Source organism: Python bivittatus, unplaced genomic scaffold, assembly GCF_059951505.1.
Source record: "Python bivittatus isolate LINGU-HERP-01145 unplaced genomic scaffold, Pbiv_v1 ctg000480_np1212, whole genome shotgun sequence".
NCBI lineage: Eukaryota > Metazoa > Chordata > Lepidosauria > Squamata > Pythonidae > Python > Python bivittatus.
The window spans coordinates 20,586,943-20,611,046 of record NW_028277075.1 but is presented as its reverse complement, the minus strand read 5'-3'; the positions used below and the strand labels follow the sequence as shown (position 1 = coordinate 20,611,046).

Genomic DNA, 24,104 nt, shown 5'->3' with positions numbered 1-24,104 from the left:
ATAGACTATAAAACTATAGACTCTTTTCTTCTAATATCAGCACAATCAACATGGTTGATACATAAGCATCACTAGTATCATATGTTATATTAAAACTAGCATGGAAATTCGCAAAACCACCTTAGTATATTAGTATATTTAATAAAAATAGACTGCCAGAAATCAAGACCAAAATCTTCAGTAAAGAAAGTGCACTTTACCCCATCTAAGTGTGCTAAATGGGACATCTACAATGCACAGAGTGATTGGATTGTGACCTAATAGAACTTCTCAGTGGCTAATTGCTGCTTATTTTTTTTTAAAAATCATGAGTGCAATTAAAGCTCTAATTTATCAGAAAGCAGGATTGTCAGCATATACAGTATGTTCTTAAAAGTGAATACCATAACCTGGATTACATATGAGCAGGTGTCATCCAATGGTCTAGATAGTTCATACCTTTGATAGTAAGCTTCAGTTGCCTCTGGAGTATGATGTTTTGCATGTGTTCTTTTGATTAATTTCTGAAAAATAAAAACAAAGCTTTGTAATAAACCAGGTAAGAAATCCAACCAATAACAAATGCCTGGAAATCTCCCCCCTCACCCCCACGTCCCCCACAAAATCCTAGATTTAGTTCCAGAAATTATTTTTTATTTATGCATTAAATGAAACATCTTTTGACTGTAGTGCAATACAGCATATATGTAAAAGGCAGTAAGGTCATAGTAATTGAATCTAAATAAGTTTGCTTAGGGTTACAAAGGGCAGAGGAAAAACTTGTTCTCTCTTTCAACCTTTATATTAATTTCCCTTCAAATCAATTCCATCCAAGTCCTGTGCACTCTGGTTTACAATTCAATTGGCATTTTTAACCAGGAAGAACATTGCTTAAAAACAACTTATTTGAAAACTACAAAAAGTAATTCCATTGAGACTTGCCACTTGACTGACACCTGTCATCTCATGATAAATGACTCCATTTTCTGCCTCTCTTGCCTTCTGCCACTCCGGCAATGGTCATTTATCATCATCTCTGTCAGCCATGGAAAGCAGCACTGACAGTGCAAGTCAGCAAACATTTAGCACATGGAACCACGCAACACAGGGAAATTATTATTGTCAGAATAATAATGGTTTAGCATAATTTATTACAGGTCCACCAAATAAGCAAAGGCTAGATGTTATTAGACAGATGGATGGGTAGGCTTGGCAGCCATCCACCGAGACTCAGGCGGCGCTTGATGGGGAAAGGGGAACATCCTCCAAACCAATCAGAAAGCTGGCAGTTCAATTACAAAGAAATAAAGGGACATTCATCATTCAATTAGGCACCTGTCAACCCTCACAAAGGAGAAAACTTCTAACCTGGTACTCCTGGGAGAAGATGCTCAGCAGAGTGGACTGCGATTGACTGGAACAAATAAAAGAAGGACAAAGTTAATTACTGGAGTGCACAGCAGAGAAACAAAAGAGAAAGGAGCTTCAAAGGTAGGCCTGCTGCCCTGTAATCTAACAGAACACGAAAACAAGTGTGGAAAAGTTGTTCCAGATGAAAACCTCAGACAAAGGCTTCCTACTGCTAGGTCAAGGAGAGAGTAAGAAAGAGAGTTTGTAAGGAAGGGGAAGAGAAGTTGCATGTTGCTTTGGTCATTCCTTTCCAGCTCCATAAGACACAAACTGGGGTGTTGGTAGCATGTACTGAAGTTAGAAAGGAAAACAAAACCATTTTCATTAATAGCTGATGCGGCTAAATTCCATTAGCTGTTGGAAACAGACTGATTATTCACTGGCAACATATTGAAATTCATTTTGTTAGCAGCAAGGAAACCTCTTCAGTAGCTGTCTCATATTCCGGGGCAAAACCTAGCTCTCTGTCAGAAGCAGGATATGGGACCAGTGTAACATTCCTACTAAAAGTGATGTGCTTTGAAAATAGAAACTTTCACAGCAGGAAACAGATTCCCTGGAGTTGGTAATTTCCAAAGGCTGCCATAAACTTTATTCTTTTAAAACTCTACTCAGTGTCAAATACCTGGCAATGAAGCAAACTGGAACAAGACCACCACCACCCCAGAAAATTTCTCTCTGTATCAGTAACATTTAGAAATGGGACGAGATTGTTCTCTCCCTCAAAACAGGTCATACTGTTTTCAGTTGTACTCTAGGGATATATGTACCTCAACACACCTTGAGCAAAATTTGATGCAACTGAAACAAATGACCATTTCTATACATTAACTTTATAGTAAAGAATGCACAATGTATAATTAACATTTCTATTCATCAAAGGTGGAATAAGTAATACAAAATATCCAAAAACTGCACAAAAAGATCATCACATAGTATATAACAACATACCCACCCACACAACCAGGGGTTTATGTTTAAAAATGTTAACCAGAGGCAACATTATCTTAAATACAATGAACATTAGACTAACATTCTTAGTATCATTATTTTCATATTAAAAAAATAGAGTATTTTCTGAAATCTTTAAAAAAAATTGAACTGGAAATTAACCAATTATTTTAGCAACTAATAATGTAATTTTGCCCAGTTGTTCTACCTTGCCACATATTGTCCAGAGTCTCATGATTGGGAGGTCTATATATATTACAAATAAACAAATAAATGTAAAGTAGCATAAGGATTCTCTATAACTGATGACAGTATCCTCCACATCCCATCAGATGCACTACTGATTATATTGGTTTACAGGAAGAATCACAGAGAGGGTACATATTCCAAAGCAACAAACTAGTTAGTATCTCTAGTCTGTTCTTCAAAAAATGTTTCTATGTTAGAATTATAGGAGTTGATAGGCAAACATATGAAATACACCCTACAAAACCTGCTTGAGGTCATCCTGTTAAAGCAGTGTTTACAGATTTCTTCAGAGGCTCCGGCAGATTGAGTCTTTCAGAAGCTCAGCATAATCTAAGTGAACTGACCCCAAAACAGTGCCTTCTTATTATATCTGTATAATTCTAAGCAAACAACCTAAAAATAAGAACTCATAGAGATTAATGGTTGATCCTATCGCAAGGGAACAGTTACAATCTGCAAGCATTGGGTGCTAATTATAAAGTAGGTTCAATTCAGTATCCTGCCGCTGACTGCATACATTTCAGTTGTCTTACAAGTACATGTTAGTTGCTGAATCCAAGTTCTCTCCCACCTCTTGCCATTTACACTCTTAGAGTTTCTATACTTTTTATAGAAATTACAGATTAAAAATCTGCTAATTCAGCCTTTAACTAGAATACCAGGATCTTTCTTGATATCCCTTCAGGTGCTGTGCCAGGAATAATCAAGTATTGTCTCATTGTTATCTCATATGATTCCTTTTTTCACCTTGCAAAGGCGAGGCTCTAACCCAGATCTACAGTGCTCGACATTTGTGCAAAAAGACATATTTGTGCAAAAACATCACTGGCTGTTGCCAAGCCAAAACTGAAAGCTTTATTTCCAACACTGGGAACACAACCTTGTTATTGTATTTAATATAATTGTTTAAACTGCTTTGGTATTTTTTAAAGACACTTAACTTCTGAAGAATGTTAAAAAGACTAGTTGTGAGATAATAAATAGCCTCTACATTTCCAAGTCAAGATGCAATCTCATTGCATCCCCTCCCATTGCCCTGGAATCAATTCCAGTAGTATGTTTCTACTGCTGGAACTGTTTCTAACAGCAAAAATGGAAAAGAATAACCCCCTCTTCATCTCCAAAGCTAGGTATGCACACTTAAAGGGTTACATCCAACAGACTTCAGTTTAAGCTATGAAATCCTATTTATTTCCCTCACCCCATATTAGGAATATTCTGCAGTACCTCAGGAAAGAACTGGAATATGCAAAGAGGAGGGGGAAAAAACTTTGATATAAAAAACCATTCAATCAATACTATTGGATACAACCCAAAAATGTTCATCCAGACTAAAAAATGTGACTCCTTTCAGTGCAGATTGTGAGGTAGATAGAGGTTCCAGAAAGAGTATGGAATCCCACTGAGCAAGCAGACACTGGATTTCACCCAGTACCATATTAAATAACTATTTCTTTCTCTTTTGTGATACCCCCATCATGTGTCTGGAGTAGCCTTAATTCTTCATAATAATAGCTCACTGTGTAATCTTCCAGAAGTTTCTGGAATGGAGGCATCTCTCATTCAACAATTTTCCTTTTGAAGGTCCACACTGAGAGAGTTTGACATCTTAAAGCTAAAAAAATGAAGATTAAATGCAATCTGAGGACCAAAATTGTAAGTAGAGCAAGCAAGTAGAAGACATAAGCAAGTTAGCTATATGTATAGTTTATTTTATATTCTATGAAACTAACATTCAGCTCTCACAGCAATACAACTGTAAACTAAAATATAAGGGATTTAACTTCATATTTTGGAAAACACGTCCATGTTATGAAAGTCTGAATATAAGCAGGAGGAGAAATCATAGCTGTTATGGATATAGGGGTGCTATTAATGTTCCACCAAAGGTGACAAAGCTAAATTAGTAGAAGACAGTGCTGTTTCTCAATGGATGTCATATGGTGCCACTATTTTTACTGTGTGGCAGTAAAAACCAGCTGGCACGCATGAATATAGATATTGACAACATAATTGATTATTGTACCATTGTATTATTATTTGTAGGCTACCATACCAATCATTTAATATTTCTTACCTAACCCTAATAAAAGGGTTGGTATTATTATCTCATTAGGCTTCACATCCAGCTTAAAAAGATCATGTAGTTATTGTTCACTTCAAGGTTATAATAATAGACATTATCAATTCTGCTTCAGAAGCAAAGTATGATGTAATTCTAGAAGCACATTTCTACTTTTATTTTAATCAAGCACATTAAACATATCTGGAATATTTTTGATAATATCTTTCAAAATGAGATGCACTAAACTGAATCTAGGCATTTTTCTAGAAAGAAACCAGTTACACATACTTATTCCACTTAGATACAGGCAATATAATCAAATACAGAAGGTTGTAAATTAAGTATGTTATTTACAATTGATTAATTATAAACACCAACCAGATAATGTTCATTATATTGTGTACTGTTAATGACATTGGCCTCTTGCAGCTACAGATTTTAGCATTTGTATTTATTACGTGTTAAAGTGCACATCCTGACAGCTATACTCAGGGCTACAAATCATATGAAGACCCAAAGTTTTTAAATAGCATGATTATACAGAGTTCATTTCATAATATTACTATTCTACTAGAACTATTTGCAGAAAATGATGTGGTTTATTGAATAGCCAAAATAAAGCTCAAAATAAATATTTCATTTCCTATTAGTTATACAAATAAAAGCAAACCTTTGGGGGAACTGCTCAGGTCATAATCTAGCAGGGATCTAATAAACTGTTTTGCCAAATTTCCCTTCTTACACTAACTTTAAAGGTTTAGGAGCTATCCCAACTTTCACATGTCACTATTCCCTGGCACTTGATTGTATAATGCAATAATAAATTATTCTTTCACTATAACTGCATAGTTAGGAAGAACTTGTACTTGAGTTTAATTAGAAATGAGATATTGATAGTGTGCAGAGACCCAGCCTGGCATATCTACAGCCAAGTTTAACATCTTTAAAAGAAGATGAAAAACCAAAAAAGTCAATTAATTAATAGCCTCTAGAATAAGAGGAGGTATGCTGCTGAATTAAGTTAGTGGGGACCATAGAGGGGAGGTTGTGGGGACCATAGGGGGAGGTTGCTGCTGAATTAAAATCCTTCTTATAGGCTTCCAACTACCATTGGTAACCCTCATCTTGTTTTCTTATAGAAAGACTTAGTACTTTTTACAAATGTAAACTCTCCACAATTTCTTAATATAGCCAGCTATGTCAATTCTGAAAAACTATATGTAAAATCACAGCTGCTGAATATAACAGGTAGCAGGTACCTGTTCTTGATTTTTTTTTTTTTAATGGCTGGAAATGCCTTATTCCTGGTATAAAAACATTATAGCAGAAATGTTACCCTTAATTTAAACTGGAAACATTGGTATTTTCTTACAAAGAAAGAAAATAAATGTGGTACAGGTCTGCAAAACATACTGAATGCTTGAGGTCAGAACAAAACACCCTGGACTGCAGTACTCTGAACAATATGGAGACATTTTATTCTGCATAGATTTGTATGTTCCGATGTATTGCAGTTCCTCAACAGAAACCAGTAGAGTACATGCACCAATAAAACAGCAGCCATCATTTCCATCCTTGCTGCCATTGGTTGGAACCTTCTCAGAGGAGTGGGGATGTGGGAGATATTTTAGCAGATATTGTTGTCTACTTACTCAGTAAATGTACTATTTTTTTTTTAAATTCTTGCTATGTGGAAATTAGAGTTCATGGGTTATAATGTAAGTCTTATTCTATGCATTGTCTGTGCTGAGCTATGCTTTCTTCTTCTATCAAGTTGCCAAAAGCAAAAACTGTGCACTATATTTGTGCATTAAAAAGATGTCATAAGTCATGTTGTTCTTGTCCTGTGGTGAAATAAATCCACTACCACTGATTCTTCCGTAGGCTCAATTCTGTGGTAGTTTGCTTAGCCTGGCTACAAAAAGTATGCTTAACTTTGGTTCCTATTATTTACTGTGGGAATTTAAACAACAAAATGGAGGCGTCACTTCCTTGGACAACTTTTCTATAAACTGGATGCACTACCACTCACCTAATATTATGGTCTTAAAATGAAAATAAGGGAACAAGGGCTTTTTTTAAAATTTAGTTTTCCCATTCTTCTCTGTGGCATAAGACTTGAAATCTTTCAGTTTTTGTTCCGTCAGAACATAACTGATTCAAATATTTTGAATGTGCATAAGAGCTTGCACAAAGGCACATCGGGAATATAACAAAACGTGGGTCATGCAACACAGCACACATGTCTGCATTTTTCTTCTTCATTGGGGTTATTTGCAGATGCCAACGTGAATTATTCCAAGGTTGGAATGAGAAGGTTTTTCTCATTCTGTGCATATTCTAAAATGTAGAGTAGTAAAATGTTACTGGTCAAAAGAAACAAACAAACAAACTCAAAGACTTAAGGTATGCTCTGTAAGAGTTTTTAGACTTAAGATAGATAAAATATTTTTATATAAAATGTACTTTATAACTATATGTAAGTCATTCTGGAAGCCTTTTTGACTGAACAGCAAAATAAACTATTTTACCTAGCAGATAAATAAGGCAATACATAGTTCCCTGAACTTAAATTTGTTTCTTATAAAAAGTTTTCCAATTTCTCACATTCTCAATTTCTCATCAAGACACGATGACCTTTTAATCACAAAAATGCGATTGCTGCATATATAAATAATTTGTATCACCGCATCAGGATGCTGTAAACAACTTTCTACAATTTTTGTAAACACACCTTATCTCACTAAATAACAATGAATAAGTCTATAATCCGTTACCTGGCTAGGGGGAGAAAAGGCAGAAGGTCTCTCTAGCCATCTAATCACCATATCAATGACACATGCCACAACAGAGAAGCACTAGTTTATTTGATTGATCATGCTAGATAAACTCCAAATAACAGAGAAATTAACAAATGCTTGACATTTGCTCAACATCTATTATTCTGACACTGCTTTCAGAATTTCAAAGCCTGGGAGGATGCTTAATCAACATTCATATTCCCCAGTGAGCTACAGGCACCATATTGCGCCCCGCCTTAGTACTGATGAAAGCTGCATATTGGCCATTTCCAAAGTGTTCTGGGACTCTACGCAGGGCCCCTTCTCTCTCTTGTTCCTGTTCTGCAGTTTTCTTTTAAACACTTCCAAGACAAAAGCATCTGCCAGGGTTTTTTTCCCCCTCTGGGGATGTATGCAAAATGAATTTAACAGTTTTAAGGCCAGAGAAGCCCTCACATCTAAATTCATTCATAGGACAGAAAAGGGCCTAAGAGGCCTCTCCAGGGACAAAACCCTGCTGAAATTTTTCCCGACAACACTGGGAGCTTTATAAATTCTAAGTCCAGACAATTTCCAATTCAAATGCCTAGTATAGCATGACCTTTGTCAGATCTAAGAGCCCTAGATGCACCCACTTTTTTATTATTCTAACCAGCACAGACATTAGACAGAGCACTACTGCTAAGCAAGAGGCTCAACATTTGCATGCTCTTCCATTGTGAAAATTTAACAGTGACAGCACTGTGTCGAATTCTTTTCCCTTTAGAACTTTAACTCCATAGGAGGGGCATGGTTGACAGATGACTCTCCAACATATGTGTTATGTACACTGCACAGCTGAGGAACCTTAAATCAATGTCATAGTATTTCAGAGAAGACCTATACCTTTCTGCCCATTATTGGGGAAGTGTGGAACAGGAATCATCCTACTTTCTAAGGAGAGCAAAAGATGAGTAATTTATAGTCATTAGACAGCAAACAAAGCTGTTCAATCTAAGCGGTATAAATGTTCTGCACAAAATAATCTATCAGATATGACATGTTGCACATCATATTGTATTATTTAATATGCTTACTAAAATTTCATAGATCAGACACAATTCCTCAAAGAACACATACGGCCCTAGAAATATTTCTTCATTGTCCATAATTTATTTTGATTATCTTTTACAGCTACAGGATAAAATGGAACTAGCAAAATTACAGGGTTATAGTTTACACAGCTATTGTATCATAGGCTAAACATAACAAATGGCTCCATGTCTGGTAATTTTTTTTTCCTTACATTTACCGTTCAATTCATATCCAGCAATAAGCTCTTAGTCTGATGCTATTTAAACAGAGCTTAACAATAAATACTGTAGGTTTAACAAAAAGTGCACCTTTTAGTCTGATCCTGTGTATGTTTATTTGGAAGCAAATCCTACTAAATTAAATTTACTCATTGGTAAATTGCACAGAATTTGAGCTTTGATCAAGCTGTTACAATGCAACGTGGTATGAACCAGAAGTGTCTTGCATAAGCAGAAAGCTCTACTTAATTTGGTTGATTTCTTTATTCTGCTACAGTCCACATCATATCCTATTCCATGCCACAAGAAAAGGTTAATCAGCCCTGAGAATCAGCCCCTGCACAGCATAGGGGCTATAGAGGAAGAGAATATTATAAAACAACAACAAAACAACACCATAAATCAGGTACAAAATAATAGTCAACCTAATACATGTAAGACAATACTATATATCAGTCAATCATCACATACTAATTCTGTATTAATAATATGTATTACTAGCACCCTCAATCATTCCAAGTGAATGGAACACCTCAGTTACCAAATGCTCTTTGAAATAGCCATGTTTTTAAAAGCTTCTTAAATATCAGCAGTGGAGATGCAGATCTTCTGGTGGAAGGGCATTCTGAAAATGCTCACCAAAGAGTCCCTTCCTGCTACACCCTGTGGGGACTCTCAGGACATATTCTCTGCAGCCACATCTTGTGTGAATAGCAAACAATCTTGGAGATAACCAGGCTCCAAACCATGTAAGACTTTAAAGGCGACAGCCGGCATCTAGAAATAGAGCAGCAGCCAATGGAAGCCATTAAGAAGATGGCGGCATGAAGAAAGCTGAGAAGTGGCTTGTACTACACAAAGTCCTCAGCATTTCCTCCTTTCTAGGATTACAATGTCATAACATGGTTCTGCAGTAAAATATTTATATACTATTGGTTAAGAAACTAAAATACTTAATTTAAAGATGTACTCTATTTCTATCTTAACTAGAAATAAATATTTTGGGGGGAATTTCAGAATACTACTGAGACTTCGCCTGAATACCACAGATAACAAAAATTGGCCACAGACATCCAGATGTCTCTTCTTCACCCGCATAGAATAATGTTATGTGGTTTCATTCCTTTTCTTTTAACATACAAGGGTTATAATAGATGATGTGAGAGGAGAATAGAGAATGTCAGTGGAAGAGGTGGGATATAAGTCTGTATGTGGACTCTGCCTTGCAGTATCAGGCTCTGAGGCAGCAAAAGAAGAATCTGCCAGAAGCCAATCAAATCGTGGAATCTTCCTTAAACTCTCACATCATCTATTATAACCCTTGTATGTTAAAAGAAAAGGAATGAAGCCACATAACATTATTCTATGCGGGTGAAGAAGAGACATCTGGATGTCTGTGGCCAATTTTTGTTATCTGTGGTATTCAGGCAAAGTCTCAATAGTATTCTGAAATTCCCTCCAAAATATTTCGATTCCATCTTCCTTATTGTCATGATATATCAACATAATTACCCCCAAACATTCTTTGCAGCGTCACTTGATTTCTGGAAAACTGATGGTCAGTAAAGCTGGTGGGAAAGCAAGTTGACTATAAATGGTACGCATCTCAAAACTAATATGAATAAACAAAGGTAACAACCCATGTTTTGGGAGAGAAGAGCCCACAGAGATTGGACAGAAATGTAAATTGTTTAGTTGCTGTTATGAAATTGTTCAGTTCTGAAAAGGAATTAAAATGATTGTGTATGAACATATATGCTGAGACAACCAAAGCAGCTTATGAAGCAGACATGTAGGTCTGGAAAAACACACAGCTGTTTTAATGATTCAAAGGAAGGTGCTTCATATACAGCCCTAGTATTTTAGTGAACTGGCTTGATGGGATGCAAGCAAGTTGGAGAGTCATACTATGGACCTATCTACAGTGTAGATTCCATAAAGAAGCATTCAGGGTTTTTCCTGGCATCTTGGCTGGTAAGATACTGAAAGGTTACATTTTGTTTCGCATCTTTATGCTGGGCAAGAAAATTAGGAGGAGTTACATATCAGTAATGGTTTGTTGTCATAATCAGGCATGACGGTATAGGTCTTGGACTGTTGTCTAGATGATGGATTCTGTGATAGACTGGACAAAAAGTTGTATTTCACTAAGATGGAAAGACTCTGCATTGTTGACTTCTGGGTTAGAAAATGAATAAATAAGGTATTATTGATGAGGCTGTAGTCTCCTTGAAAGAGCAGATTCATAACTTTGGAATGTTCTTTTATTTATCTCTAATATATATTTATTTATCCTGAATTACGAGGATTACTTGAGTTTCTACCACAGCTCAGCCACATTTAAATTACCATAATGTATTCTATCTAAGTTTTCCACTGATGATGATATGCAAGATGCAGTTCAGAATGCAGAAGCTATACCACACTGTCAGAAACAGCAACAGTATTCATGTACACTAATTGTAAAATAACTCTGCTAGCTTCTATTCCAAGTTCAAGGTGTTAAGAATAGCATTTGAAGTTCTAAGGGATAAGACAGTTCAGTATTTAAAATAGCCTCTCCTACCATATACTTGCATGCTGTTGATGCATCATCTGGATCATCTGATAGCTAGAGGTGCAATCTATACATTTCATAAACAAACATTCTACAGTTCTATAAAACTATGTGGCACCTACCTTCAAGAATAAATCAGATCTACATTTAACATACATGGACACATATATACACAAACAGAGATCCCAGTTATGTGTTAAATTTCAGTTATATTTGCCACAGTCTAAAGAATGGATTGTGAATGCTAGGAAAATCTCTTAGCTGGTGAAACATTGCTTATTGTTACAGGTTCCATTCATCTAATCATAACTCTTACTTCTTCAGTGTATCAAAAGAAACATTACTTATTTTATGGGGTACTTTTCCAATCCATATTTTGTTTTAGATAAATTATTAACAGTTGGGAATAACGTAGAGTTTCACCTCCGCTTTGCTTCTTGTTTAGAACTTGTTTAGAATAGGGTGGTAGATGGCTTGGTCTGCACTCATGTTCTAAGCATTACACTGATGAGCAGGAACACGTGCGTGTGAATGCACCAAGACTAAACATTCAACCTTTCTTTCACTTTAGCAAATTCTTAGCTTACTGATGCATGCCAATGAAATGCTGTAGTTTAAAAGAAGCTCTAGTTTGATAAATAAACTATAAAACCAATCCAGGTTTTGGTTTAAAAAATGACTAAGGAGGGTGTTTTTCCTTCGTACCCATATAATGCTTAATTGTGGTTTAGTATTAGTATTTTAGTATTACATATGATTCAGAGCACTGTAATTTTCAGGTTTCATTCCAATAAAGATAGGCTCGTGGAATGCTATTCATTAAAAAATAAAGTTACAGTAGAAAAATAACAATAAAAAAACTTTAAAATCAAATATGTTATTCAGTGAATAGGTGATTAAAAAAACTATTATAAAAAAAAATCACTGTCAAACATGAGAGCATATGTAACTTTCATTTTATTTAGTGATGTAATAAGCTTGGGGACATATATCAGGACCAAGAGAGTCATGGTCATTAATTTAGGCAATAAATCATACACCTTGCCAACAATGACAGCAAACAGATGCTAACAAGGAAATGTATTATTTAATATTGCCATGTATTATAAAAATGGAAGTGTTTTTATAACCATGTCTTAATTTTTTATAATAATATGCATTTAGTGTATTACTGTTTTGACACATATAAGAATCAAATTTATAGATCCATTCTGCAAGCGTATGCTGTTTTGAAAGCACGGAAAGTATTAGAGCTTCTTTGAAAGAAAAAAAAAGGAAAAAACGAAAAGCTCCTCAAACTCAATAGTCTGAGTAAAATCTGACTCAAAACAGCAAATATTAAAAAGAAGCTTTCTTTAATGTATCAATCTACATTAAAAGATTCTTATGAAATGTTTTCACTTAAGTAATATGTAATTTGTTTAAATTCAGTCCTTACTGTTCTCCTAACTTTGTTGCATTTATTTGTTTTGAGAATTTATGCTAGAAACCGTACCGATTTCAATCAAGCCAATTAATAGATGTATTTATGGCTGTTGCCCAAACTTTTTTTGCTGATATTTTTGTATGCAAATGTACTGATGAAAACAAAACCCTTCTATACTTAAATAATTAGAAGGTTGGATTTTTTAACTGAAACAAATTCATATTAGTAATGAATTAGTGTACTTTGGCAAATAGAAATGGCAAAAACAAAATGGCATCAAGGCTCTGCTTTTCTCTGAATCTCTCTCACACCTGATTACCACTCTGCAGTATCTAGTAGACTGAATTTGCTTTATTATGGCATACATCACATTATTTCTGATTACCATTTTTTAACAAGTTAATCCTATGCACAGGTTTTTGTTTATATATGGATTTATTTAATTTTATCTTGCAATAAACTCTCCCAGCTCTTTCTTGGAAGTGCTATAGTCAGTCCTCTAAAACACTTGAGAAGGCAGTGATCAGAGTAGGGAAACGGAATTTTCTTCATTAAATCTACTGAAGCAGATATTAAAAATGCATTTAATATACTGGGGATAGTTGGTGGGCATCAGAGAGTGTGACAGGCCAGTTACTGATGAGCTGCCGTCAGACGGCCTTCTCAGCAGGAATCTGTGTCTAAGGCTGCTGAAGGACAGCCATATCTTCCCTTGTGTGTAAGCTCTATTCATCTCCCAAGTATTTACTAAATCACAGACCTCTGCACACAAACTCAGCATTTCAGTGTATGCTAACAAATGATGGATGGTCCAGTCAATTCGTTATGTCTTGAAAGCGTGATTTCCTGCCATTCCAATCATCAAACCTCTAGAGCTTTCAGAGCTGATCAGTCTTGGAGAATATATTTTGCAGGCTCTATTAGGAGTAGAGGTTGTTACCATTAAAGTCTCTAACTTTTTCAATGGCTGGGAAGGATGAAGGGTGAAAAAAGCCCTGGCTCTGTATTTAAAGGAGTCCGTGTTCCATTAGATACTCAAAGTCCTTTAAAACTGGAATGTTGATATACTAAGTTTATCTTAAAAAACAGATAATAATATTTTGCTATAGTAAATCTTTAGATAACAATTTATTACTAAAATATAAAGGCGCTTTCATGAAACTAAGTTTTTTTGTTGTTAAACATAATCACGTTTAATCATATAACAAGGCTTTCTACTTCAGATGAAACAGCCATTTTATATTAAAAATGTAAGTAAAATAGGTATCTCACTGCTCTATTACTAATTCGGTAAGTAAAAAAAATCAATAAAATTATACTAATGTTATTCCTGTAGAGCAATATGTCTTCATAAATATATGTCCACAAGCTCCAAGAGGTATGCTTTTCCCCTATTTTTTATATTATTTTATAGTAAGAGCATAATTTCTTCACAATCAACAGATTTGCCTATTGCTTTTCTATTATGTGTGAGTACATTTCAACATAACACACAAGCGTACAACAACTGATAAAAGACATTACTCAGGAAACTACAATTACTTATTTTTCTCCTTGTTTTTCCTTGCTAACTTACTAGGTAGGCCCCAGCCAAGACTACTAAAACTTTCCTTGTTTTTTGCCTTGCCATTCACCTCAACCTTGACCTGAAGATTAAACTCACTTTTATTGCACACAAAGGTCATCTGTATTAGGTCAACATTCAAAGTCCCTTGTCAACCAAGGTTGATATATTCCAACCTTTCCTACTCTAATGCATCAAATTTTTCATGGTGAGGTCATATACAGCAGACAGTGTATTCAGCAATTTATTGCACCATTGTAATTTAGCACAGAATATGATTGTCCAAAAAGCTGCCTCGTGAATAATTTTTTTATCCCAATATGCTAAACCCCATAACCCTGCAAAGCTAGCAAATCTGGGCCTGCATAGAGACCCCATAAATAGTTGTCCCTGAGATATAATGCAAAATTGGAACAGTTATATTGAAGCCGTAAGTATTAGAGAAGAAGCAACATAGTATTTTAAAACTCCAGCAGCTGAATACCAATAATCACATATGGATAGTGTTAAATCTCAACCATACAGTGTCACTGGCCTTTAATATCTGAAGGCATTTATTTCTGATCTGACACCAAGGTTGTCTGAGGTTGAATTATATGAAACAATAATTAGTAGGATGGGCCTATGTGAATGTGTAATATGCGAATGGAAAAAGCCCTGTATGGTGAAAAGCAAAGCAGCTGAATGGAAGCATCCATCCAGAATATATATTTAGATGTTTGAATGGAATCAAGGAAATTTGGGTTCAAGCCTTCCCTGGACTGTTGAATTGTCTGGCTTTTGCCCAGTCTCTCAGTCTGCACTACATTACAGAATTGTGATGATAAAATGAGGGGAGACTCAGGTATGCTGCCTTGAATTAACTACAGTAAATACTTTTTTTAGACAAATTTCTATTTTTTTAATACAAATAGTCTGTGAGAGAGAATGTGAAAGCAACAACTGCCCTTCAAGGTAGAAGCTATGAAGAGGAGAGTAAAAACTTTAGAATATTGCTACCTGACTGTCTCCTGTTGCTCAGAATCACAACACTGTTTGGAGGACCAGGACCACCTAAATTCCATCCCAGTTGAGAGTAAATATGGATGTAGTTACAGGCAATGTTGTAACTGGCTATGTGTAAGTACTTGTTGTTGTAATTGTTTTTATTTTTACTTTTAATATTGTTCACTGTCATTTGTTGAGATAGGCAGCTATAAAAATTGACTAAATAAATAAAAGATGGATGGATGGATGGATGGATGGATGGATGGATGGATGGATGGATGGATGGATGGATGGATGGATGGCAGAAGACTTTGTCAGGCTCACAGATCTCTTGTCACTTCATAGCTTAACTCAACTACCTGGCTTGACTTTGTTGAAAACTCTCATATATAGCTGAGACAAATGAAGAGGCCTTAAAGAAGACATGAAACCATACACAAGAGTTTTCTAAATGTAAAGACATTTATACTCTTAGGTGTTTAAATTCTAGGCTTCTTCCTCCCACCTTTCTGAATTAATAGATATATGGATTTCCTATCTGCCATAATGATCAGAGACCTGTCTCAGTTGGTATGTGGCTCCACACATGTAGCAGGTCACACTCCAGAGCTAGTAATCTGAGGGTACAGAAGCTTTCTGTAACTTCATTGTCATGGATAGATTACTCTCTGTTCAATGAGAAGTCCCACCTTTGGCTCCTGTTATGTGGGGTTCTGCAGGGTTTGGTTCTCTCTGTGTTCCTGTTTAATCTCTACATGAAGCCACTTGGCGAGGTCATCCACCATCATGGGGTGAGATACCATCAGTATGCTGATGATACCCAGCTGTACATATCTGCCACTGGCGAATTAAGCAATGCTGTTGATGTCCTCTCTCAGTGTTTGGAGGCTGTGGGGGTTTAGATGGGGAATGATAGGCTTCAACTCAACCCTGATTACACTGAGTGGCTTAGGGTTTGGGGCCTCCAGAATCTGGGGGAACTTACCATCCTTGGTGCTGGATAGGGTGGCACTGCCCCAAACAGACCCTTGTGCAATCTGGAGGTCTTTCTGGACTCACAACTGTGTGTACATATTAATGAACATTACATATCTACTCCACAAGCTGCATTGGTTGCCCGTTTGTTTCGGTGTTCAATTCAGGGTGCTGGTTATGACCTATAAAGCCCAACATGACATGGGGCCAGGTTATTTGAGGGACTGTTTGTCCCTGGTTATATTTATCCTTCCCATCAGATCCAGCAGAAGGGGCATGCTATGGTCCCATCCATGAAGAAGTGTCATCTGACAGACCTAAGAGGAGGCCCTTTTCTGCCATGGCACCCACCCTCTAGAACATCATCCCTCCAGAGGTTAGATTGGTCCCAACCCTGTTGGCCTTTATGAAGTCACTGAAGACTTGGCTGTGCCATCAGGCTTTGGGATCCTATGGAGGTGGGAAGCCCACAAGATGGTTGCATTGTTTGTGAGTTGTTGGTTGACACTCTTCCACATTTTAATTGTTTTTAATTTTATCTATATGAATGTTGTCTTTTGTTGTTTTAACTTGTAAGCTGACCAAAGTCGCATATGTGAGATGGGCAGCTACATAAATTGATTTAAATAAATAAATAAATTTAGACTGCTGACTGCTACATAACTCTTCAAAGTTGAAGGATTGGTTAAAATGAATAAGATAATTTCCTGAATACACCTGGTGAGTTTTTTGCCTTATCTGTCAGCAATACTTTTGAAATCCTTGCTAGTCTATGGAACATGGAAATAGTCCAGGCAGTTAGTATTATCACTCCAAAGTACCTGCTAACTTCTTCTTCTTCTTCTATTAGCACTTCTTCTTCTTGATTACAGTACCCTTCTTGGTTGTCTGATGATGTTAGGTACTGAGAACACTTTGAATTCTTATGAGCTTAGTATCTAGCTATCTTCTGTTGGGCTTTATTGTCTTCAGTTGTTCCAAGCATCAGGTTCTTCTCCAATATGGGATGCATAGACCACTGATCTATGGTGCTATATAGGATTGTATCTTGTTGTCTATGGTGTTTAATGTCTACATGAAGCTTTTGGGAAAGGTCACAGCTTTAAAATAAGGTATTATTAATATGCTGATGACACGCAGCTCTACTGCTTCCTATCTTATATTTCTAAGGAAGCAATCAGTGCCCTTGAATGCTGTTTGATTTCAATAATGTGACAGATGAGAGAGGACAAACTGAAATTAAATTCAGGCAAGATGGAGGTACTGTTGGTATAATGATGACTTGATTCAGGAATTAAGGTGAAGCCCATTCTGGAGGAGGTTGCACTTCCATTTAAAGGTCTGTATCTATAGAATGAGAATGCTCCTTGATCTTCAGTTATCATGGACAAACAGATAATGGTTATTACAAGAAGAATATATTAGCTGTGAGCCTTCCTGAACTATTCAGACTTAGCAATGGTTATCAAGTCTTGGTGTCTTCACCACTCCAGCAGGAGTTTTCTGGTTCTATCTAGAGATGCCAGTGACTGAATGTAGGGCCAGATTTTTGTATCTAATGCTGATCTGAAGCTCTCTGAACTTAAAACAACAACAACAACAACCTGAAGACTCAGTGCAAACATATGATGAGGGCTGCCATACTGTATCCTACTATAAAGTAAATCTCAAAAGACTAGATGACAAACAATACAAAAGAACAGTGAGAGCAGATCTCACTGAAGGTCCCCACTCTCCTGGCCCCTTCAATTATGCAACTGCAGCATGACAAGTATCAGGGACCCCAGGTAATGATTTTTTTTCCCCCAGCCACCTTGTGATGGAATGGAATTATGAAGGCCAAACTCAGGGAGGGAGACATGCTCTTTCGTCTCCTGAGGGGCAAGGAAGAGATAAGAGGATGAGGCTGGCACCTCCCTAAGGAATTCACTCTTTTGACTGGCTGACTTTGGGAACTGAGGTTTCAGTCTGGGAAGATTCTTGCTAGAGGTTGTAGCTAATAAACACTGCTGAACTAAATCTACATGGTCTCCTGGAGTTGCTTGGGCTAGGCCTGACACACCTGAATCCATAACAAGAGGTTCTACCTGTTAAGGCATCAGATAGAACCATGCAGGTATCTGTTTTGCAGTTTGACCAAAAAGAATTCTGTATGCTAGTTTTGTCTCTGGTGTTCAAATCACAATGCAACATCACTAATTATTAAATGAAAAAATGTAACTGGAAAATGTATTAATTTATCTACCCACTGAGGCAACATGTTTTTGCAATTGCTCCTATAAAAAGGCTATCAAGAATCCTCAGCCCATGTCAGTAGCATAGATCCCAGAAACTTGTGAAGACAGAAGTCACACATAATTATTCATCACTTAACTGAAAAAAATCAAATGATAACTTAACAAATGTGACATTGCAATAACAGCTCCAACTTCACAGATGCAGCTCTAATAAATCTGAAATAAATGTACTTTTCCATTAAGGCATTTCATTATTTCAGTTCTATGTCTCCAGATGATGAGATATAAATGTTTTTATATAGATCTAGAGACGTGTATGCATATACTGTATAACACAGTTCTAAACAGTCGTGAAGATACTGTAACAAAGTAAAATTGCATAATCTTCCTCCCACTCCCCATACTTACACCAAAAGCAACACCTTTGCTCACTTCAGAAATTATAATATTTCCATTTTTTTTTCCTTTGGTGGGGAATGAGTAGGGGTAGAAGTTTGGAAAGGTGACACATATCAATCCACCTTTTTTACAGATAATGCTTTGTCTTCACCCTAACAGAAGTGGCATTGACAATTAGTAGGCTATAGTTCTGAAGCCTACTGCAGCAGTCACTGGAGCTGCATAAAAATGCAATTACTTTAGAAGCTAACCACCCAACTGATGCAGATGCTCCCAATCCTTCTACTTCCATATGCCGGCAACTTCCAGCCTTCCAAAAATTTATCTCTGAAACCTCCTCAGGATACTTGACTAGCATTCTGTTCTGGCTACACCATTGCTTACATTCTCATAGTCCTTAATTTTGCTAAAGAAGATATAGTCATACAAGTCAATGTGAAAGATATCTGGTTATGATATAGTACAATTGGCACTGATGCTGACACAGGACAAAATGGAAGGTGTAATGTGCCTTCAGATTTCTTTAGGAACCTTGGGATTTTGGAATTGGTGCAAGGATCACAACCGTATCTCCCAATGGAGCACCCGCAGCCTTATTTTTTATCCTTCTTAAAATGTCCATGCCAGAGATAATGTTTCAGATTTGGCTCAAATTATTTATATAAATGTTTTCATTTAAATTGTATATTAAAAAGCTGGTAGTGCAATATACATTTTAGCTTACTGTAACTTTTTCAAGCATATTCTGATAAGGATCATGTTCCACACTCACAGTCCATTTGCTAGCTTAGCTTAATGTAGCTTGAAGAGCAAGTCACATTTTACTTATTAGTTTTTCCTATAAATGTTATTGGAAAAACAAACTGTGTAATATAGCTTTCATAAATTATGACATTCAGTATAAATACTAGTAAGTACAATATTACTTCTTTAAAAGAGCTAGTCCTTTTGCTTAATTTGCTCAGGCCGAGAGAGAAAGAGAGAGAGAGATTTTCTGTATCTCACAATGATTTCAAATAGTGAACTACAATACGTCATGTTTGGAATCTTGGTAAGTTGTAAAGTGACTTTATATTGAGGTGTAAGAGGGTTTTGGAACTTCATCAAGAATTCTGTGAAAAGTGGTAACATTGCATAAATTTGCATTTGTGCATATGGGAGGCCATGGATGGGTGGAGTGGAGAAAAGAAACTGCCATCCTGCTATCTCTGAAAATATGCTTTTTTTTTTTTTTTAAGAAAAAACAATTTTAGGTAACATGCAGCTGACAAAATGGCATCTGAAACTGTAACTGATTTATTCTGTCCTCATAGTTGCCTGTATGTCTCCCTCAAATCTGCTGTAATCATGCTGTTATTACTATTGATTGGATTACTGCAATGTGTTCTACATGGAGCTGCCTTTGAAGAATACCTGGGAACTATAATTGGTCAAAAAATGCAGCAGCCCATGTATTGGCAAAAGAAAGCCACCAAGCCATAGTACACCAGTGCTGTGGGCCCTGCACTAGTTACAAGATGCTAGTTTTAACATTTAAAGCACACATGGTTTGCCCCACGTACTTGCAGGGCAACCTTTTTCATGTGGAATTGAATTATTCATTGTGTGACTTCTGGCAAAATCTATTAGCGCTTCCAATTATCAAGAAATAAAGAGGAAAGGAGGGCAGAGTCAGTACTTTCCTGTTGTGGTTCCTACACTTTGGAATAGCCTCTCTCTTGAGCCCAGGCTAACACCCATTCTAACGGCCTTCCAAAAATTAGTGAAAAGCGATCCTTCCAGAGGACATCTGGGGAATGATGAGTTAATGCCATTTGTTTATGCAGTATGGGTTTTATGGATTTGTGGTATGAATTTTAACAGCTTATGGTATTATTCTGTTTCTATTTTTGTTTTTACTTGTTGTAAACCACTGGAAGTCAGTGTAGATTATTATCAGCCTTACCAGGTAGACCAAACAGGAAACACGACCAGATAAACTAATTCTACTTTATTGTAAAGCTACTTCAACAGAATCTTGCAAGTCTGAAAGTACAATTCTCCCACTGTCACCTTTACAGCCTGAGAACCTAGGGAGGGTCCCTTCTCAGCCTCTTGCTCTTCCCACTATGCAGCTGCAGGCTATGCTGTCTCTTATCTGATTGTTCCTTAGGCAGCATCTCTTTGCCCCATCTCCCAAGGTCTTTCCCACATACCATTACAATTACATGCAGTTTTACAATGGCATATAAATCAGATATGAATCTGTTCAGAAGGTTGGGAGATCCACCAGAGCAGATTTGGTAGTACACAAGGAACTGAATAGAAGAGTGAAAAATTATACTCTAACACACCTAGGGTAGCATTTAAATCACTTGTTAAGCCATCTGTACAACCTGTACTGGTGGCTATTCCCCTGGGACACTGCATATGAAACTAACTGCACAGAAAACCACCTTATGCTAGACCTGATCATTTAGTTCAATATTTTGAAGACTGATTGACAACAATCCTCCAAGATTTTAGGTGAGATATATTTTCCAAACCTGCAACCTTGTGGTACAGGAAAGCATATGGCCTTCCTAGCTATAGCCCAGCCCCTGATATCAGTATCAATTATGCACTATTTTTATTCTTATGAATGACCTTACATCAATAATGTTGATTACAGAGCCTTTTTCCATAAGCCTATAGAGGCCAGAGTGAAACAAAAAAATGATTTACTTACTCATAGCAAACCATGAAGCAAAGATGTATTACAAAGATTGTTTCTAATACAAAACATTTAAGGCTGCAATCCACTTGCACTTAACTAAATGGGACTTGTATTTGAGGAAACATGTTTAAGATAGCATTTTAAGAAATCTAAACCCATGATACATTCTTCCACACTATTCTAGAATAAATTGTTTATTGTGACTCATGGTACTGAAATGCTAATTTTAAACATAAAACTGTCTACAAACGTGGTTAAAATTAAATATTACATACACATTTCATTTTGCTAGTATTATTTTTATGTTTCCATTATTTTTGAAGAAGGCTTTGTCTTGCACCTTTTACAAAGTTCTGACAGTGTAAATATCAGCCTCAGTTTCATCTCATCAGAACCTACAGATAAAAAAGTTCTGCCTATTCTGAATTGTTCCAAGAAGCTTCAAGATTAATTTGATTTAAAAGGCTTCAGGAACTTTCAAAGGAGAGTTGGTGGTTTCAGGCCATTTCCTAATGGACAGGTGCATCTATCATAAAACCATCAGGATTTCTACCATTATTGGCAATTTCTCATCCACACACAATATTTTCATTTTAGAGTCTAGGCATATTGGCAGAGAGATATATTCAAGACAGAACAGTAAATTTCCACAGATGATACAATTCTGTGAATAGAGAGTTGTACTCAGAAAATATAAGAAACAAAGCTTATTTCATTCATGAAATAGTTTTATCTATTAAACTAATGTTTAAAATATGAATTTTTTAAATCTAAATTTAATAAAATGTGTATTATCAAAATATTAGCAGATTACAAAATGGACAGTTTCTCTAATATACAAGATAATACAAAGTTTTATTTTACAAGATAAAATGTTTTTAGGAAAGGTAATGTCCAATGCTCTCCTTTCCCATTATGAAACTAAATAGAAAATATTTCCTATTATGGTAACATTCAACAGCTAAAATGGTTTCAGAGATAGTATATTAATATTCAAACTAATCTACTGAGATTGAAACTTTCAACTGAATAATAAACCTTCAAGTTTTATACATGATTCCTTTATTAAAAGCAACAGCATGCTACCTACATTTGGAGAAACAAAATACCTGTTAATGTTGAACTGAAAGTTCTGTTTGATTTTTTCCAGCTTTATATGGGTGATCCAGCATGTTCAGACACCAGCTTTAATTTAAGGCTATTTAAAACAATAACACTGTTACTGTGGCACCAGCTTTCATGCTATAGATACAACTTCTTCAGAAAAAAATGGTCACTCAAGTGTTTATCCCACCCTTCTTCTAAAATTTAACATAATATCTCATCCAAAAGAAACACATATTTTCTAAATACATACAGGCAGTAGCCATTTAACAACTGCCCTATTTAGCAACCTTTTGAAGTTATGACGGCGTTGAAAAAGTAACTTTACAACCAGTCCTTGCACTTATGACCATTCTTGTGGTCGTAAGATCAAGATTCAAGCAATTCGCGACCGGTAGGCATTTATGACTGTCACAACCTCCCGCAATCATGTGATTGCCATTTGCGTGCTTCACAGTCAGGTTCTGACAAGCAGAGTCAATGGAGAAGCCAGCAGTAAAATCACAAGTTGTGGTCACATGATTTCTCACTTAATTACCGTGGGTGATTCGCTTAACAACAGTGGCAGAAGTGAGAAAGTCACATGATGTCTTGCTTGACAATCACATTGCTTAGCGACAGAGTTGCTGGTCCCAATTGTGGTTGTTATGCAAGACTACCTGTACACACATGTAAGTAAGTATATACTGTATGTAGGCAGTGGTGTCCTGCCAAATATTTTAGAACCAGCTCTGCCAGCTCCATTGCTGCCATTGTGCTGCACCGCTAGCTGCAGAACTGCTGATTGGTGCGCTAGGTACTGAGGCTCACTTCTGCTGTCAACCGGCTTGCAAAATTCCTGAAAACTAAACAATCGGCTCTTGCAAGCTGGTGCAAGCTCTGTAGATACAGTATGTACTGTATATACAGAGAAAGAAAGAATGGGGGGAAAAAACCATGTTGTTAATTTATGAGGCCAAAAGATCAAACAATTCAAGATGCAGCAGCAATTGCATCACTGTGATAAAATGAGTCTTTGCAGTTTGCTCTTACGCCAACAGTTTCAAATCTGAGGAGAATTTGTTATTTGCAGATGAAAGTGGAAATGAGCAAAAGAAGTTGTTCTGCAATATCTTTTGAGATGCTGAAAGCCAGAATTTCCTATCTCAGCCTCAGAGGATCTGTTCTCTCTTCAGTTTTGGTATATATTTTCCTTGGGACAATAATGGGCCTTAACTTTTCCATGTTTAGGATTTCCTTTACAAAGACCTGTTTAACGCAGTACTCAATTCCATCCGAGAGACAAGATTTTCAAACCACCAACCCTCTAATGCAGCATTTCTCAACCTTGACAACTTTAAGATGTATGGACTTCAACTCCCAGAATTCCCTAGCCAGCATGAGGAATTCTGGGAGTTGAAGTCCACACATCTTAAAGTTGTCAAGGTTGAGAAA

General features: G+C 36.4%; 1 protein-coding gene across 2 annotated transcripts in view; it reads right to left on the bottom strand.

Annotated features, from left to right (window-relative positions):
- Nucleotides 1-24,104, bottom strand: part of CDIN1 (CDAN1 interacting nuclease 1) — a 150,009-nt gene that overhangs the window by 121,807 nt on the left and 4,098 nt on the right. For both annotated transcript variants that reach the window (XM_025169528.2, XM_007421115.4), the window contains exons 2-3: nt 1,348-1,393; nt 439-503 (exon numbers count right to left, since the gene is read on the bottom strand). In XM_025169528.2, the coding sequence (XP_025025296.1) occupies nt 439-503; nt 1,348-1,393 (111 nt within the window). The remainder of the gene's footprint in view (nt 1-438; nt 504-1,347; nt 1,394-24,104) is intronic.